The sequence below is a fragment of the Hydra viridissima genome, unplaced genomic scaffold (genome assembly GCF_058129835.1).
Source record: "Hydra viridissima isolate aposymbiotic clone 2 unplaced genomic scaffold, HvirCarnegie_v1 scaffold_3, whole genome shotgun sequence".
NCBI lineage: Eukaryota > Metazoa > Cnidaria > Hydrozoa > Anthoathecata > Hydridae > Hydra > Hydra viridissima.
In genome coordinates this window covers 12,715,729-12,734,603 of record NW_028324302.1, presented here as the reverse complement: position 1 = coordinate 12,734,603, position 18,875 = coordinate 12,715,729, and the positions used below count along the sequence as shown (strand labels likewise).

The 18,875-nt window shown below is 30.1% G+C and overlaps 3 protein-coding genes across 17 annotated transcripts; 1 reads left to right on the top strand and 2 right to left on the bottom strand.

The window, feature by feature from the left end:
* The first annotated feature begins 356 nt into the window (after positions 1-356).
* LOC145180627 (TIP41-like protein) lies at positions 357-10,608 on the top strand. Of its 4 annotated transcripts, none has more exons than XR_016450506.1 (7): positions 357-538; positions 634-813; positions 8,251-8,347; positions 8,487-8,592; positions 8,706-8,801; positions 8,890-8,952; positions 9,285-10,608. XR_016450506.1 is itself a non-coding variant. In XM_090081023.1 (7 exons), exons 1-7 carry the CDS (start codon positions 420-422, stop codon positions 9,360-9,362), a joined length of 765 nt encoding a protein of 254 aa, XP_089937149.1. In that variant the 5' UTR covers positions 357-419; the 3' UTR covers positions 9,363-10,608. The 4 variants fall into 4 exon arrangements, 3 of the variants coding, with proteins under 3 accessions (XP_089937149.1, XP_089937150.1, XP_089937151.1); XM_090081023.1 differs by having other exon boundaries at positions 8,487-8,618; XM_090081024.1 differs by lacking the exon at positions 357-538 and adding an exon at positions 7,340-7,428 and having other exon boundaries at positions 8,487-8,618.
* On the bottom strand, positions 8,954-11,337 carry LOC145180626 (putative sodium-coupled neutral amino acid transporter 11). The gene has a single exon (XM_080055540.2). The coding sequence runs from the start codon at positions 11,197-11,199 to the stop codon at positions 9,616-9,618; it is 1,584 nt and encodes a 527-aa protein (XP_079911666.2). The 5' UTR covers positions 11,200-11,337; the 3' UTR covers positions 8,954-9,615.
* A 124-nt stretch (positions 11,338-11,461) lies between these two features.
* LOC145180625 (uncharacterized) lies at positions 11,462-18,647 on the bottom strand. Of its 12 annotated transcripts, none has more exons than XM_090081011.1 (6): positions 18,508-18,647; positions 17,557-17,655; positions 16,886-16,945; positions 14,702-14,774; positions 13,061-14,487; positions 11,462-12,452 (listed from the first exon to the last, which is right to left on the bottom strand). In XM_090081011.1, the coding sequence occupies exons 5-6, from the start codon at positions 14,471-14,473 to the stop codon at positions 11,595-11,597; spliced, it is 2,271 nt and encodes a 756-aa protein (XP_089937137.1). In that variant the 5' UTR covers positions 14,474-14,487; positions 14,702-14,774; positions 16,886-16,945; positions 17,557-17,655; positions 18,508-18,647; the 3' UTR covers positions 11,462-11,594. The 12 variants fall into 12 exon arrangements, with proteins under 12 accessions (XP_089937137.1, XP_089937139.1, XP_089937138.1 ...); XM_090081013.1 differs by having other exon boundaries at positions 18,514-18,632; XM_090081012.1 differs by lacking the exon at positions 18,508-18,647 and adding an exon at positions 17,839-17,928.
* Between the last annotated feature and the right edge of the window lie 228 nt (positions 18,648-18,875).

The following is an 18,875-nucleotide window of genomic DNA, read 5'->3' as shown; positions in this document are numbered from 1 at the left end:
AGAATGATTTATAGCTGAGTTATAGTTAACTAGAATAGGGTATGTGAGAAGTCACTGAATGCTTTATTAAAATAAATAAGTCAAAAAATTGCATTTTTTGACTTAGCATTAAAATCTTCAGCATGATTGATTAAAACTCTATTAATATACCCTTTTTTTCAGCCATAAGATGCCAAAATATCAAATAAAAATTGCTCTTTATATATAAGTAATTATGGGCTAAATAATTCTGACTATTTTCTTTTAATTTTAACTTAGAACAAAATACAAAATAGCTTGATGCTTTTGTATAAAAATGTTTTATCATTTACTTTAACTTTGGGGTATATTTATTTTAGTTTTTCTTTTTTTTTTTTTTTAATGTAACTTATTATTAGTAATATAAATTGGGAAGTATTTGAGTGTTTGCAAGTATCACAATGATTTTAGCAAATGAAATAAATATGGCTGCTAAATTAAAAGTAGAAAAAATTTCATTTGGACCATGGAGTATAATTGCTCAAAAAGGTCCAATTATGTCTTCCTCAGATAGTGATAGGTATGCCATAGTTTGAATTTAACATCTAATGAAAAAAATCTTTATACAATATTATAGCATATAGGTATAGAGTTAACTTTTTAATTTTAATTTAGAATTTCTGATGAGTTGAGTCTGCCTTCAGTACCTGAAATGTTGTTTGGAGAGACATTTCTCCAAATAGATCATGATACTGGGTTTTGCATTTGCTTTAATGCTTTGGATGCATTAAAGTTGGTGGATAACAAAAATGATATAATGAAAGTTGGTGTGGCTGAAGAATGGAGAAAATACAGGTAATTTTGTAAAGCCTTTAACAATGGAAGTTTAAAAAGGAAATGTTGAACAATTTATGAAACCTCTATACATGTATTCATACATACATACATACATACATACATACATACATACATACATACATACATACATACATACATACATACATACATACATACATACATACATATATGTATGTATATATGTATATAAAGAGAGATTTTTCATTACAAGTGCTCTTTAAGTAGGAGGTATTAGGTGTCATATTGGACTTGATTTTTGTCTTAATATGTAGCTTTTTTTTGTGTCAGCATTTTGCTTGATTCAACTTTAAACTCAAACATGTTTATGAAATTAAAGTTGGTATGCTCAAGGATTTAAAATGCTTGCAATTTGGATAAAAATAGGATAAATTTTGACTGGTTTTGCCAGTAAAATAAAGCTTGATTAGCTAAATGAATCAATAGAACAGCCTTAGGTAGAAAATGCAAATATATAGGGTAAGTCTACCTTAATGTAAAGCTTTTAGACTTGGAATTAAAATGATGCTAGAAAGCAGCTTTAAATTTGATTTGTAAAAAGATATTCTTGGTACTTTTACTGATGAGATGCATGAAAAAAAGTGTTTTTTTTTTTAATGAAAACTAGGATGCAATTCTTCTATATAAAAGTGCCAATATTATGACAATGTTCAATTATATTGTGATCATGAATGTAAAGTAGATCCTAGATCCTAAAGAAATATTGAAGATGAAGGAGTACAGAATTAAGAGTTAGTTGAAGTGACATTTATGTTAATTCCATTAATTCTCAGTACTAAAATTTTTTCATTTGTTTAAAAACTCTCCATTTTAAAGTATTCTATTTAAAATAAATTTTGTTGAAAAATATGCTAAAAAATGTTTTTGGAACTCAAATGCACTACATAAAAAATGCAAGGACTGCAAAAGAAGATAAAATCTATGATTCTAGGTATTCCTAATAACATTATAGCAAACAAAACTTATCATCAATAGAAGATAAAAGTTATATTAAAAAATACTCAACATATTGTAGCCAACATGGGTCATGCAAAACCCATTATGAATTAAAACTATGATATATTTAAGTTATTTAAATTGTTCAAATAATGTTAAAACAAATCTAAAAAAATTATAATAATAACATTTAATACTTTTTGCAACAGCTTAAAAGTATATGAGTTTAATGTATCGCATTGTTCTCTGATTAGGGTAATTACATTAAGTATACTTCTAAATTTTTTTCTCTTGCTATTTTGGGTTGTAGACTACGGTAATAAAATTTTCATTTTAGTTTTCTCAAATGTCATGTTTTGAGGTTGAGGTGAATTTTATGTTAGTCAGTAAATGGTTTTATCTATTTCAATATTTAAGTCACTGTTCCTAATTATTGGAGTTGACCTAATCTGGCAGACCCCAGAAAAGCCTTTGGTGGGGTAATAGGGTATATACCCCTGACTTCAAAAATGTAACTCCCAAAATCAGGCATTGTGAGATGCCAGAGAAAATTGAGTTCAAAATTTGGTAAATTTTTTTCAATATTTGATTACAGATAACAGCCATTTTCAGTATTTTTACAGGATGAATTTTTCTCATAGTAAGTAAGAGGTATAAAAATTAAGATTAATATGCAACATTAATAATAAATTAAATGTTGCATCATTAATGCTTGTTATATTCACTCATGTCAGCTACAATTATGAACTAATAAATATTTTCTAAACCAGATAAATAATGAAGCACAATAATTCTAGATTTTAAAAATCAAATTGAACATAATAATCTTATCACTTCTTCTCAGCATAAAGTTGAAGGTGATCAACACTCTTGAGATTTTTTCTGCAATCAGAATCTACAAGCTGACCTCCATGAAAAGATTAAGGTGAAGTATGAATAGAAGTCAACCATTCAATAATTTCAGGCTATTTTTCTTTTAAGACCTTGAGGACATGTTTAACTACACCCATTATTAGGTGGAGCTCCATGGGAGGGACAGCATCAATGATTGGGAGATTGTCAAAATTTTTGAACAAAATCGGAGCTTGCACAACATTAGAAAAATCTCTGGCTCTCTTAACATCTCCACCAGACTTCAAAAAGGTTTCATTGTCTTTTTTTAGTGTGCCTATTGTCCGATGAGATCCTGATTTTTCCAGTTCTTTAGCACTGACATCACACCAGCAGTATGGATGCATACTAGAATGAAACTGAAGGCCACAAAGAATATTGGCCATTTTCACATCACAAGAAACAACAAGCTGAATTTCCTGAGCTAGAATAAGATTAAGAATGGTTTTGACATTACCATAAGTTTCTTGCACATCTTCTCCTACAGTAATTAGCATTTGGCACTTTACACCAGAGTCTATGGAAGATTTTTGATGCAACTTGAGACCTGATGAATCAGCTTGATTTTTTTCAGGTTTCTTTTCCATGGCTCCAAGAATGACTTTCAACTCTCCTCTCCCCCCCTAATCTATTTATCATTTTGTAGTTTGACAACCCAGCTAAATGAATTTGTGCCAGGTCTTGTACTGATAGGCAAGTTAATGTTGTTGGTATTTGCAATTTTGGGATAATCCTGTTAATTATTTAATAAAAAATTACAAAATTGCATTGTAGTCAGTTATAAAATAAAACAGCTAAGATATATCATTTTGTATATATTATGTAATAAAACTGCAAAAGGACTTCCTCTTTGTGGTTGTTTCAGTTGAATGGTGCCTCGGGGAGATAATAGTGATTAGTGAATCCAAATCCGAATTTCGGAATTCCGAAATTCCGTCATATTTTGAATTTTTAAAAATCCGGAATTCAAAAACTCAAATTCCGGATTTTTCTTTCGAATTTAGAAGTTCGATTATTTAATTCTTATTTTATTTTTGAAGTTATTTAGAACTGTTTTTATAAAAATTTCAAAAAAAACTTTTTTTTTGTTTTTATATTATGTATTTCTTCCGTTCTAAAAATTTTAAATTTTATTACTAAAAACGTTTTTCAACAACAAAGTTGTCATCCTCAGTAGTATAATACAACAGTTTTTAGTAATAAAAATTAAAATTTTTAAAACGGAATAAATACATAATATAAAAGCAAAACAAGTTTTTTTTTGAAATTTTTAGAATTTCGAATTTAGAAGAACTTTTACTATAGATGGCAGCATTGTGTACTTTCATTGTTATAAATTCAAAAAATTTAAATTTTAGTAGGCTTAGGCTACTGCAAATGCATTAAAATTCTGTTAAAATTAAAATTAAATGAATTCTTCATCAGAAGCAATCATTTAAAAATCTTTTTTTAAATGATTGCTTCTGATGGTTTACCGTTTCGTGTTTTTTGTACGTCAAACGATTTAAGAAAATGTTTAACAATGCGTGGATTCGGTGATATTCCAAAATCACCCACCAGCATACAGAAAGTCGTGATGGATTATACTAAAAAAATTAAACAATTGCAAATTGCTGAAATTAATCAATTAAAAAAGAATTTATGCTTTAGTCTAACATTGGACAAGTGGACGTCCTCTCGAAATAGACGTTATATGAATGTTAACGTTCATGGGTCGAAAAATATCTGGAATTTGGGTCTTTCTCGAATTAATGGTCGATTTGCGGCTGAAAATTGTGTAAAATTGTTAGAGGACAAGTTAGAATCATTTCAGTTAAATATAAGGAACGATATTTCGTGTATTGTAACTGATGGTGCTTCTATGATGCAAAAAGTGGGTAGATTATTACCATGTGAACAAATTTTGTGTTTTGCTCATGCAATTCAGATTGCAATTGTAAATGTGATCTACAAACAAACAGAGAAAGAGGTAGGTGAAGATGATTATGAGAGTGTCCTAGATCTGGACTCTGATGAAGAAGATTGAAGTGATGATGAAGGAATGCAAGTGGGGACGAGAAATGAATGTGATGTAGAAATTACTGAAAAGTTTACATTGCAAAATGTAATCATGAAAGTTCGGGTAATTGTTCGAATGTTTCGACGTTCCCCTTTAAAAAATGAAATGTTGCAAAAACATGTGAAGGAAGATCATGGAAAGGAATTGCAGCTATTGCTTGATTCGAAGACTAGATGGAGTAGCCTGATGTCCATGTTAGAACGTTTTAATCTTTTGAAAAGTTCAATAAAAAAGGCAATAATTGATATCAAAGCGGATACATTTTTGAATGATTCAGAATGGAATATAATATCTACAGTTTCTAGAAATTTGAAGCCTATAAAATTAGCCGTAGACGCGTTATGCCGTGCTGATGCAAATTTACTTTCTGCGGATGCAACATTTACGTTTGTGTTAGAAAATTTTGATGAGAATGAAGAAATTGGCAGTGAAATGAAAAAAGAGTTTGAAGTTCAAATTAATCGAAGAAGAACTGTGGTATCCGATGTTCTTCAATATTTGCATAATGGGGGTAAAACCAAAATTCACAAGAACATTTTGCGTCGCTCGAAAACTGAAATAACCAAAATTATCATATCCTTAATCCAAAGACTTAGTGGTGAAGTAGCATTAGAAATAGACCCGACAGTATCTGAGTCTACTAAAATGGATGACGATAAACCTATCGAATCATTGGAAACTCAGTTATCCTTGCAGGAAATTCTTCAGCAAAAGATAAAGGAATCACCCTTGGAATCACGGTCAAAAGTTCTACAAAAATCATCGATTCATTCCGAAATTCGCAGTGAAATGAAATTTTGGGATGAAGGGGGATCCCGCGGAAAGCTTTTGGAAGATCTTTACAAAAGTTTATTAACAATTCCACCAACTAGTGTGGAGTCAGAGCGCGCTTTTTCCGCTGCAGGAGCATTTTCAACAAAAATTCGATCAAGGCTCAACGACAAAACATTTGATACTTTGTGCTTTTTAAGAAGCTTTTTCAAAAATCAAAATGAAAATTGAACTTTCATTTTGCAATTTTATTTATGTAGTTCAAAAAAATTTTAATATGAAATATTTCCTTATTTTGTAATTTGTTTTAATTTTATTGTTTTGAACTAAATACATTTATGTTAAAAAATAATGTACTTTCTTTTCTTTATATTTTTTAAATTCTTCTATAATAATTCCGGAATTAAACCAGAATTCCGGATTTGATCTCCTGTAATTCCGAAAATCCGGAATTCAGTTTTTTACAAAAATGGATTCACTAATAGTGATGCAAAAAGAGCCTTTTTTGCAATCATGTTTGTTGCAAGCTGATTTTCCTTTGAAGCAATTTCTGCTAGATTTTCACAAGAAGTAGTTTTTTTGCAGTTGTGAGGTTTTCCTCTGCTAATTACCGAAAAACAAGAAGAACACGTTTTTGGCTTCAGATGATGGTTTTGGGCTCTCAAATGATGGCTTAGCTAATGGATGTTTGGATTTTCCATTAACCCGTGCTGCTTCACATATAACACATTCACAAAGAACAAAAGACCGAGTTTGTTTAGAAATATTGGTTGTTGAAAAATCATAAAATTCTGGTAAATTGCATTGATTTCCATTGATGGCTTTTCTCAGTGATGTCCTACAACCCTCACAAATTCTAGAGGGAGTGCAAGGGTTTTCAAAATCGACCTCTTTTTTGAGTACTTCTGTAATTTTTTGCTCCAAAAAGTCAATCAAAACACTTAATTTTTTTTAAAACAAAAAATGCAAATTGCTTTTCTACTTTCCTCATGATTTCGAGTAGGAGACATTTTAAAAAATGAGGAAAAATACACTTTATTTGTTGTTTTTTTGATAATCTATCAGGATTAGCTTGATTTTGACCAGTACTTTAGTGTTATGTTAGGGCTAGGGCAGTTCTTTTATAATTTTTATTTTTATTAAAATGTCTACAGTTTATTGCTATAAAATAGCTCCTTTATGTAAATCTAAGTCAATTCATATTGATTTAGTTGCTTATTATCAAGTTTGAATGAAAAGTTATAACATTTTCAGCGGAATATTGTAAAAAGGTGGTTAACTGATGGAAAAATTTAAGAAAGTTTACCAAATTTTGAACTTGATTTTCTCTGGTATCTCCCAATCCCTGATTTTAGGGGTTATACTTTTGAAGAAGTTTCTAATTGTAGCAGAGTACCTAATGCTGTTATTATTTTAGAGCACTGATGTTCTTATTAACCCTCTCATGCACCAATTATTTTTCCCTAACTAACATAACTCATAAGAAATCATCTACAAAATGACAGCAGTACTATGAAATGTTAAAGTAGACTTTTTCTATAGCCTTTTTCAATTCTCTTTTATAAAACATTGTTTTCAATCGGTTAGAATGCACCATTTGAATTTGGGAAGCTTAGTTTAATTTGTTGTTATACAACAACCCAGCGCGTGAAAGGGTTAAACCAGAGCAGTTGATACTTTTGAATAAAGCTTCTTTGTTCTTTCTACTACTCCATCGAGTTTTAAGGTTTGAAGTATGTATCTTTTTGTGATCTTGGATGATTGATCTGAACATTGCAATTACTTTCAGCATATAAATTTATTCAGATTAATTTATCATTAGAAGTAGTTTGTCTTACATTTTGCTAGGCTTGTCAACAATCCAGTATTGTATGATCTCTTTGTGGGATGATTGGATGATGGGATGTTTGGATGCCCACTATTGAACAGCAAAACAAGTATAGTTTTTGCTCAAATTGTCTTATTAATTTAAGTTTACTTTTTAATTTAAATTAATTTTTGCTTAAATTAACTTATTATTATGTATGAGAAATCATAGATGAAAATGTTTATTACAAACTTGTTGATAATCATGTTTTTTAATGGTCTTTCACATGAAATTGTTATGTTCTTATATACTAAGGATTAACAATTATTTATAAATCATCTTAAATGTAAATCAGATTGCATAAGCAATTTTGCTTTCCTCAAAGTTACTTAAACCAAATGAACAATCTAAATCCATTTTAAAAAAATTGATTTTGTTTTTAGAAAGCATTACATATTTATATAGGCTAATTATGTACATACTTGGGATGTGCATAATTAGCCTATAAAAATATTTTCATTTTCCAAATTTATTTTAAACATTTGAATTTTTTTGAAAAATGAAAACAATATTTAATAAGTTTATAAAAGCAGAACTTGTGAAGCTTGCGGAATGTTTTAATGTTTTTAAAGCTGTGAACTTGCAAATTTAAATAGTTTATGTTTAAAGAGTAAGAATCTTTCTTAAAAGATTTTAAAAACTTTCAGTTCTATTTTGTGACATTTTAAAAGCGATAGTTGAATAAGAAGCGCTTGTAGCTAAACGATTGGAAACTATTTTTGTAAATTTGCTATTTAACAATGTCTAAAGATTTTTACCAGAGCCCTACATGTAACGTCCACCAATTTGTGGAATTCCGAAAATAGAATTTGTTTGAAGGTTACATATTTCGTAAACATTTTAGGCTAGCTTTAAACTGAATTTCTCTTCCAAAATTTTTTAATTCTTTTAGATCTGATAACGAATTCATCGATGATGTAGTTAATCCATTTGATTGGACGTTTACAACTAACTATATGGGTACAATAGTAGCCACTGATAAAATTAAAGTAAACTCTAAAATTATCTAGTTTTTAGATTATAGAACTTTTTCTTTATCACTATGTTGTTTATATGTGCGGTTGCAACGAAATGTGCTTTAATATTAACTAGATAAATATAAGGTTAACGTTGTTGCATCATATTTAGATCAATTCAACAGAAGAAAGAATTGATTTAGAAAAGCTTCGTCAACGTGAAAAGATTATTTTTTACCAGGACTTACTGCTCTTTGAAGATGAACTTGCTGATCATGGTATGGTGATGCTTTCAGTAAAGATTGTAAGTTATAAAATTTATTTTGGTTTCGTATTTGTACTTTTATAACTGTATTTTCTGATTCACTTTTAATCATATTCTTTTTCATAGCGTGTCATGCCGTCGTCATTCTATGTTCTACTGCGATTTTTTCTTCGCGTAGATGGAGTATTAATTCGGATGAATGACACAAGGTTTTACCACGAGGTTAATTTTTGCCATAAATAAGCTGAAAAATAAATAGATTCAATTGTAATAGTTTATTTGCTGATTTTGTTTCTATTTTGTGTTAAAGATAGGAAACAACTTCATATTGCGAGAATACTCTTCCAGGGAGAAAAATATTAAAGACATAACGGTTTGCGTCTTTTCTTATGGCTTTTTTAAAATTATAATATGTATGTTCTACTTTTTTACATTTTTTCAATTCTACTTTTTTTTATCAGCTATATAAATTTCTATATATTACATGATTGGTTATTTTAAAAAAATAGAACTTCTAAAATGCAAATCACAAAAAAGGAGTTGCAAATATTTAAAACAACAGAAATATTTCAGATCTACTCGTATGATTACTTTTTAATGAGAATGAAACAGAAATCTAAAATTTTTAAAGTAAAAATCTTTCTCCTCTTTAACATTTAGTATACTGTTAAATAAAGCAGATTGGCGGATGTTTATTCCATTTAGAACCCTCATCTCGATCCTTCAGAACTAGCTGATCAACTAGACCCAGTAAGCGAAATTATTTCGAAGCTTGAGTTTTAGAAGAATTGCTGCTTAATAAAGTACTGAAGTTTATCTTGTTGAACAAGTTGGTCATTTTCCGACACTTGGTGTGTTTATCTTGATGAACAAGTTGGCCATTGTCCGACAATTGGCGTATTTATCTTAATGAACAAGTTGGTCATTTCCCGGCACTTGGCATGTTTTGAACCTATGAGGCTAATTGTTTTGTGTTTTTTTGTTGTTGTTGTTGTTTTATAAAAGAATCTCTATGGTTAAGTTCGAAACAATAAAATTAAAGATTTGATCCAATCAACTTAGATTTGTTGTTTATCTGAGTTTCTATTGTTCCATTTAATGCCGAAAGCGTTATGAGTGGCCCGAGTAGCTCTGTGCTTCCATTGCAATAGGGAAGCATTCTGGATTCACGTACACATTGTTGTACTTGCATCAATTCGACCCCCGATCCTGTGATTGTTATCGTGATTCCCATTGCTATACTCAATAAACATGGTAGCTTTTTGGTTGACCATAGCGGAGCGGGCGACAGTCGAATGAAAAGAACTGTTGGTAATATAAAAATAAGTGGTACAGCAAAAAACAAACCAGAAAACTCAGCTACGCTTGATAAACAATCAATAAACTGGGCCATGATAAAAGTTGGAATCAGTACTATAAACGTAATTGTTAAATTAAATATATTGCGGAATTTTTTGCTCACAACGACTGCTTGTTGAACTAAGTATCTAATATTCTGACATTCAAGTGGATATAAACATAACACACCACAACCAAAACACAAATATGTGATGGTAGCAAATATGTCCTCGTCACACAAATTTAGTAGAACATTAGGCTGAGTAAAACTTGAAAAAGTAACATAACCGCATATCGTGCCAACTAAAGTGCATAATAAACTATAGGAATGCGCCATGTTTGCTTGTTGGTTACTGCCTAATTCCTTTTGTTGAATTATGGTGACATAATTTAAACGAACCGAATGTTGGCAAAGTATTGCGTACGTGATAATAGCTATTGATTGAAGTAAATTCAGGTTTTGCATTGAACTTGAAGAGATTGTTTGTAATACATTCTCCCTAGTAGTAAAAAGTTTAATTGATAAAAGTACAATTAGGCAAGTCGAAGTAGCAATAGATACGAGAGAGAGTTTTGTGATACGCCGAATATCGCATACAAGTGACATAGGTGCAATAAACAAAACCATAAATAAAATCGTTAATTTCTTTGTATTTATTTGACTTAAGTTAGTTTCTTGCATAATTCTGAACAAGGCTTTAGTTAGTATGTCCCCTAAGATTACATGGTAGATGAGAATAACACTCATTGAGTAAAACAGCGAAATAAGGAAAAGTATTATACATCCGCATGTTCCTTGTATATTACGTCCGATTTTGGGTAAACATTTTTCATCCGCAAGTAAACTGCATTGAAAAAGTAACAGTTCTGAGTATGACGCCATAATTAGGATGGTTAGAATCAAAATAACTCCTAAAGGAACACCAGTTCCACTTAACGCGTATGGCAGCAATATAATGCATGCTCCTATCATCGGAAACGCTTGTGGTTTTGCATCATCGTTTTTGTATCTTGTGAATTCCAATGACGAAGATGTGATGAATACCTTCGGAGAACTTGTTTCGTTGAATTTTCTATCCTTTCGTGTTAGTTTTTGTATTCTTTCTTTTAAAAGCTGGAGATTATGTTCAAATGATGATTTAAATTTATTCTTTGTGTTGACCATCAATGTCTTAGTTCTGCTTTTCAATTCTTCGAGAAGTTTCTTACTTTCATCATTAGCTGTTTGAGTTTGGGAATCTTGTGAATTCTCGATATTTTTTTCTGGATTAACAAGTGCCATCTTTGTTTCCTTGTTTAGAAAGTGCCTCAAGTGAGTTGCAAAAGTAATAACGCTTCGATGAACATTCGTAAATTTTAAAAACGTAAACTCAAAAAGTTAATTTTAAGAACCTAAGTTCAAAAATATTTTAAAATGGATTCCCATAGCATAAAATTTTCCCCCCTTGTAATAATTGTTACAATATACCCCCTGTATTAATTGTTACAATTATTAAATAGCGATTAGAAACTATTAAGATTCAATGTAGAAGAAAAACGTATTATTATAAATGGTGACTTCTATTAATAAAATTCTAAAATTTATCAAATGTGTCTCCCTACAACGTTAATTTAAACACAAGTTTTTTTTCGCGCCAACGATATAACTCGTTAATATTTAAAGTTTTAAAGCGCTGTTTATTTTATCTCTCCATCTGCTTCAACTTCTATTTTAAGGAACAAAGTGTCGTCAACTAAATACTTTGGTGATAGTTGTTCGTGAGGAATGAAGTCGTCGTAGCCTACTATAAGAGCTTTTGTACTGTTACTTGGCCTGGGAATACCTCCGTATTGAGTTATAACATTTGCACCTCGACCAGCAATATCGATTACACGCCGAATTTTAACATGATCTTTGCGTTTATGAATGTCTGCTCGCTGGTCGATCAAAGTGAACTTATAGCACGGTTTAAATGGCCAAGGAAGTATAGCATCATATTCACCGACAAGTACGCAAACGTAAACTGATAAAAAAGAACCAGCTGATTTACCACGACCGTTTAGATAAAGCCAGCCGTTCATTTTATAGCCATATTGACTGGTATGAAAAGGAGCACTTACTAGTGTACCATCAACTAAGCCAGATTTTGCACGATGAAGTTTTTTCATAACGTCTGTAACCTTCCATATAGTTTCACCAAATACTTGCATATAACTAGAAAGCGGTGGTAAAGCATAAGCCCTGACCTGATTAGAATCATTGTCAAATGACTTGTTTATACTTGAATTGAGTCTTTCGTGAATGCTTTGAACTTGACTTAAAACATCAGAATGTGCTTGTGATTGATTTTTTTTGTGGATGTCGAGTTGCTTTTTCATTAGCGACAAAGCTTTTGTTTGCTTCATTCGAACTGCCATTTGTTCATCTTTGAGATTAACGATTTCTAAAAGCAAATCGCCGAGCTGGTGGAGAAAATCCTCTTGCTTTTCTCGTTGTTCTTTAAGCTCTCGTCGATGCGATTCTATAGCATTTTGTAGTGACGGAATAGATGCATACTAAAAAAAAAATGTTTAACCATCGGTATATCAATTTAATTTTTGAAATTATTTTAGGTACATAGTTTCAAAGTGTCGATGAGAAAATATTACATTACTCAATGGGAAACCCAGGATTTAATTTATTACCATTATATCCATCAACGGCGTCCTGATAAAAATTTTTTTGCAAAAAAGGTGCGGTTTATATAAACCAAGCAAAATCTTCGTTTTACAATCAAAGTTTGCTGTGTAAAAAAACTCATGAAAAAACGATAAATATGCATATAACTATGATAAACATTAAATAACCATTACTGAAATGCAATTAAATAAAGCTTAAATAAAGACTTTTGCCAGAACGCCGACAATACATACATATTTTAATAAGATATATGCATATTTCAATAGAATATATACATATTTTAATAGAATATATACATATTTTGATAAGATATAATCAGTATGAATATGAAATTAATTTTATTTGAGAAAACATGACTTAAAACAAAAAGCTAAAAAAAATAGGTTATTTTAGATTTCGACAAAAAATGAAAGCTTAACAAAAATCCAGGTATTATTAGCATTATTTGGAGAACCATTAACAGTAAAAAAAAAGATTTACTTACACTTTCAGGTCCGTATTTTTCGGAACTTATTTCTGATTTTCTTTCTTTGAGATCCTCAGTTAAACGTATGAACTTTTTAACAGCACAAAGCTCTGTATTGCCATTGGCTTTAAGTTTATTTGCTAGATTTGGGCCCGGTAAATTTTCGTGAGAGAAATCCGTAGTAAAGCTTGATGTGGTAAAAGACATTGTTTTCTTCTCTAGGTTGTTCCTTAAAGTTTCCAATGTAGATGAAGGACTCCAATCACAACTAGAGTCGCTTCGATCAGTATTTCTATGCAAGCTCTTTTTAGAAAGAAACTCTTGCGGAGTTTTATCAGAACGCGTAAACGAGGGCGATGGGTAAGGAGAATTACCGGTAGAGTTGCTTGTACTCTGAAGGCCAGAATCCAACCGCTCTCTTGCTTTTGAATGAAGTTGAAATTTATCTGAACTTTTAAGAACATCTGTTTCAAACTTCACCAGTTCGTCAATCTGCTGAAGTAAAATCGCACTTTTGTCAAGGACAGATTCTTCAGTAATCACAGATTTTTCTATGGCTCTTTGAAGTTTATTATGAAGAGTAGATGAATTTTGAGAAATGCATTTATTGTCAATTTTTCCTCCATTAGGCGGTTTGATAGTAGATAATAACTTCGACATGATTTCGTTGGGATCTCGGTGTTGCTTGATCTTTTTTTTACTCGATATTATTTCACGCGAAATTTCTTCTAAAGTCTCTTGCACTTTCAAAATATTATTTAAATTGTTGGATTCATTAACAATACTGCTTCGTTCACCATTTACGTTAGTTAAGGAAATTTCGGCACTCTTATTACAAGTTGATGAACGTTTCAACGAACCGTAGTTTTCAAATAAATCACAATCACACTCTTTTGCAATTTCTTTCTCTAAACTTCTCGGCAGTTTTTCTATGCTTATATCTGTTTTTTTCAAGCAAATCTGCTGAGGACAAATTTCATTTCGCTCCGTAATAGGATTCGTCTGTACGATATTATTTTGTTTTATGAAATTCTCACTTGTGTCATTGAAGAGTGGATTGCTTTTAATAGAACTTCCCTCTGGAAATTCCAGAGTCAAATGAGGAGAAGAGCACTCAGATCTCTCATGCTCTGAAGAGCATTGATTAGATAGGATATCTTCAAGTTCTTTAACTTGCATTAAAAGCTCTGCTTCATCAAAAGAAGTGTTGCTGCATTTGACAGAATCTTCCTTTTTACCTAAGGTTTTTCCACATTCGACTTTAGATGGAGAAGCAATAATAGTTTTCGTGTGTTTTCGTGGAGAACCGGGAGATTTACAACGTTCAGAAAAAATATCTTCGGAATCCCCTTGATTTTTCCAAAATAACACTGCATTTTTAAACCAATCTGAATTCTTAGCGTTTTCAGCGCGCGATAACATTTGCGCCATAGTACCTAAATATTCTAAAAGCAAAAAGATGGAAAATATCAGAAGATATGAATGTGGTTTTGCTCAAAAACAACGCTAGATTATCGCTGATTAATCGAATAGACACATTTAATAGACACAGCCAGTTGGATAATAAATCATTAAAAAAATCGCAAATGGAAAAACAATATAACCGCAAAACTTAATAAGTAATGAGGACGATAAAATGAAACAAATTTGTGTATTTACATTAAGATATCAAGATGTTGCGTTTTATACTTTTATGCATTAATTGGTACCAACAGATCAAAAACCCGGGTTTCTAAAGGTTATACTTTCAGTTAATAAGAATTCACAAGGTGTAACAACAACATAAACCAAAAAGAGAATAAGCTTCCTTTAATATTCCACTCAAAATATCCTGTAATAAATTATACATAATAACTTTGAATCCCTTATAGACGGTGCAAAAATATATTGAAATACGATAAATAATACGCAATAACTCAATAAACTTTAAGTCAACTGTGATTAACATTGCCAAGAATAACACTGACAACGCTGCTATATAAAAAAAATGAAACAAGATGGCGCCTTCCTCATTTTTATTTTATAAGTTTATTACTTTTTGATTTTGTTCTTAGTAGTGAACAAATGAATTTAAGCGCAACCGCAAAACTCAAACGTTTCTTTAACAAAAATTACTTAATGTAACATATTTTTACTTTTATAAGCGTGGTGATTTCATTGTTTAATTTGTTTAAGCGTTGTTATCACTTATTATAAAGGATGGTTCCCACTGAACGAAATTTGTAAAAATATCTCGAAACGATAACTTTTTTGCTGTGTCGCTTTCGTCATTTTTAGCGCTTTCACTGAAGCATTGTCTGCGATGTTTTCGCAACTATTTGTATGATGTGCAACTAAATATTCACTTGTTCTTTCCTAAGTAAAAACTTGTCGGCGTCTATGATCATTTCATTTTTACGTTTTCGTTCTCGAAAGATTAGGTCAAAATAAGATCCAAATTTTTTGATGTTTTTAGATTTTATTTAAAATTTTAATCTAATTTTTGATATTTTTTTTCACTTGGAAAAAAACAAAAATTGCTAACAGCATTACCAGTTAAGTACATTTAGAAGAAAGATGCCAGGGGTCCTTGGCTCCAGACTTCAACCACTTCCATTCCTCATTATATCAGATATACATACATACATACATACATACATACATACATACATACATACATACATACATACATACATACATACATACATACATACATACATACATTTAAAAATTAACAAAGATATTTTTTTCAAATTTTCAAAAAAATGTTTTGTATTCAAAGTGTACCAGATGTGAGAAAAGGTTGTACACTGTACAGAAAAACCCAATATAATCTCTTTATATTCTTAATGCCAAATTACTGCAATTTGTTTTAACAAGTTCCCAATGACTTAGAGTGTTCTCTAACATTTCCAATATCCTTGCTCAATGACAATACCCTTCCCTTTAAAACAAAATACAAACAATCTAGTGGTGGAGTCTGTTGGTGATTACAAATATGACACATCTGTAATTGGAACAAAGCTGGTTTGATAATTTCTTCTCTACTAAACCCATCAGATTAACTTTTATTACTGGGGAGGGAGGAAGGTTGCCAAGACAAATCTTGTTGGCCCAAAAAGATCTTAGCTGAATCTAGAATACCACTTGTTTTTTGTATTACTTAGAATGGAGACATCATTCTTACCTATTATCTAAAAATTAGTTGCCTCATTTTTTGCTTTTCATCCAATTATTTGTATCTTAATTTTCAAGTTCTCTCGAAATTTGGTAAAAATTTTTAAATGTAAATAAACTCAAGATTTATATTTTTATTCCTTTATAGAAAACTAATGTTAAGTTATAAAGTTATCATTAACAGTTAGTTTGAGATTGCAAAGAGATATAAGTTTGAGATGGGGAAGTGATATAAAATTGAGACGGGGAAGGGACATAAGTTGAAAAATTAGTGCACTTTTTTTTTTTACACTATATATTTTTTTAATAATAAGATTTTCTAGTTGTTGTTTTTTTTTAATATTTGTTAAAACTTAAATTATAAAAAAGTAAGTTACATATAAAGCAAAGCTGTTCTATCGAGCAAAAAAGAAAAAGTCATATTTTGATTTACCATAAAATTCATTAAATCAGTCAGTTTCTGTAAATAGAATTCATTAATCCAGTGAATTTTTAAAATAATTATATTAATTTGGAAGTATGTACATTTTTTGTAACTCTCAAATATTACTGCAGTCACCTTTCTCAAAATAAACTATTTAATCTCAATAAAATATTTCATTTCAATAACAAAAACACAAATATCAAAAATACTACTGAATACTAAACTCGAAAGTTTAGATTTGTTATCAAAATTACTAAAATTACCTTAACTTTTAAATAAATATATCCTTGATCATAAATAAATATATCCTTGAGTAACCAGATCTACAAAAACAACAGAAAAACTTTAAATCCAAATTATATAATCACATGAAAGGTTATAGTAAAACAAATTTCTGATCTCAAATAGTAAGAGGTTATATTTATTGTGCCAATCTTTAAATAACATAATTAAAATAAACTTCTCATTCCACATTTGATCAAAATATATTTTTTTAAGTACCAATTCCAGTAAAATCTAGATAGGCAAATCATTTAACTCTAAATGCCCTAAACAGGTCATAATGTAAATGATAAACTATTTAATTATTGGGAACTAACATTGTTTTGCTATAGAACATAATTACCATCCTTTTACTTGTTATATAATATAAATATTTTACAGACAATTTTTCATTCTCAGCAACTTGTTTATCTATATATTATTTGACTTACACATACATACATACATACATACATACATACATACATACATACATACATACATACATACATACATACATACATACATACATACATACATACATACATACATACATACATACATACATACATACATACAACTTTTTTATATATATATAAACTCATATATAGACACATCTCTAGAACAATCATAGCCTTTAAAAAATTACCTAAAATAACCTAAACAAACCTACTTTTTGAATATGAAATTTATTGAACTTCTCATCTTTACTTCTTTACCCACGTGTGTAATTTAACATCATTTATAATAATAATGCAATGACGATGTTCAGCTGGTAAAAAAAGACCAGGCATAAATTATAGAAATACAATAGATTTCAAACTACATCTCTATTTAAGAGTACTTCATTCCGAAGCATGCATGAATGATTTTAAATGTAAAGGCCGGCGTTAAAACGTGATCCCGTTTTCAAAATTATTAGGTTTAAGTTAAGCAGTTTTAATAATAAACAAACCAATAAAGACAGTATACAAAGAAATCTAGTTTATCCGAGCTCCGAGCTGAATCCCTTAAACCTGTTAAATTTTGTAAATGATCATTGTTTGGCAACCGTTTATTCACAGTTTTTTTTTAGGCTTTTTATTAGGCAGCGAGACATTCGGTACTCAAATCGGCTTGATCGGCTCGGATGCCGGAATATATGCTTCCCAGGACAAACAGAAACATTAAAAATAAAACTTGCTATAGTTCATTCGCTTCATGGACCAAATAAGTGTTTTTTAAAGTTTAGAGTTTAAAATAACTGTGGTAGATTAATGACCAGTTGTCATTTAACAACAATAATGATTATTATTAGTTTTTTGTGTCTTTATTATTAAAATTCAAAAAATAGTTAAGATTATCCAAAAAAACTTAACGTGGGTTTGTTCTAAGAACCGGAAAACTGTGTTTGTAAATATATACCGGTCTGCTAAACTGGGAGAAGGGGGACAAGCGATTGCTTCTACCCTTCCCAATGATTTTCATCAGAGTTAATGTACCCTTTTCATTTTTGATTAACGGCTCATTTTTTGTCAAGAAAAATTTAAAAATATAAATTATTGTAGTAATACAAACGCGAATATATTACTATTGACAATACAGCAGAACTAAAAACATAACATCGCAAAGAAAATTTAACTACCATTACAAAAATTCTTTTTAATTTCTTCAACACGTTTTTCTGCAAAACGAAAAAACCAGAACCAATTGAAAGCAAAATTTATTGACAAGTCATTTTATTTGCAATGGCGTGTTATTCATTCCATGCTATATAATAGATATACTGTCCTTAGAAAGCGCTTCTAATCGATGCTAAGCCTTAACCATATTAACTTAGCGTAATATTGTGGAATCCTATTAACGATTGTTACAAAGCAATCAAATTCAAAGACGTAAACAATTTGTACTTTTTTGACAAAAAAAAAAAAACTCGTCGCCGACCTTGTTGACGTTCTTTCTGTTGTCTAAAATTAACTTCAGGTTGACAAAGAAAAATTTCAATCGTTTGTT

Excerpts from the sequence above, each read along its gene's own strand:
- LOC145180627 (XM_090081023.1), top strand. The coding sequence starts at position 420 with ATGATTTTAGCAAATGAAATAAATATGGCTGCTAAATTAAAAGTAGAA. Across the intron at positions 8,348-8,486 it reads TAGCCACTGATAAAATTAAA|ATCAATTCAACAGAAGAAAG; the intron begins GTAAACTCTAAA and ends CATCATATTTAG. Across the intron at positions 8,802-8,889 it reads ACACAAGGTTTTACCACGAG|ATAGGAAACAACTTCATATT; the intron begins GTTAATTTTTGC and ends TTTGTGTTAAAG.
- LOC145180626 (XM_080055540.2), bottom strand. The coding sequence starts at position 11,199 with ATGGCACTTGTTAATCCAGAAAAAAATATCGAGAATTCACAAGATTCC.
- LOC145180625 (XM_090081011.1), bottom strand. The coding sequence starts at position 14,473 with ATGGCGCAAATGTTATCGCGCGCTGAAAACGCTAAGAATTCAGATTGG. Across the intron at positions 12,453-13,060 it reads AAAAATACGGACCTGAAAGT|TATGCATCTATTCCGTCACT; the intron begins GTAAGTAAATCT and ends TTTTTTTTTTAG.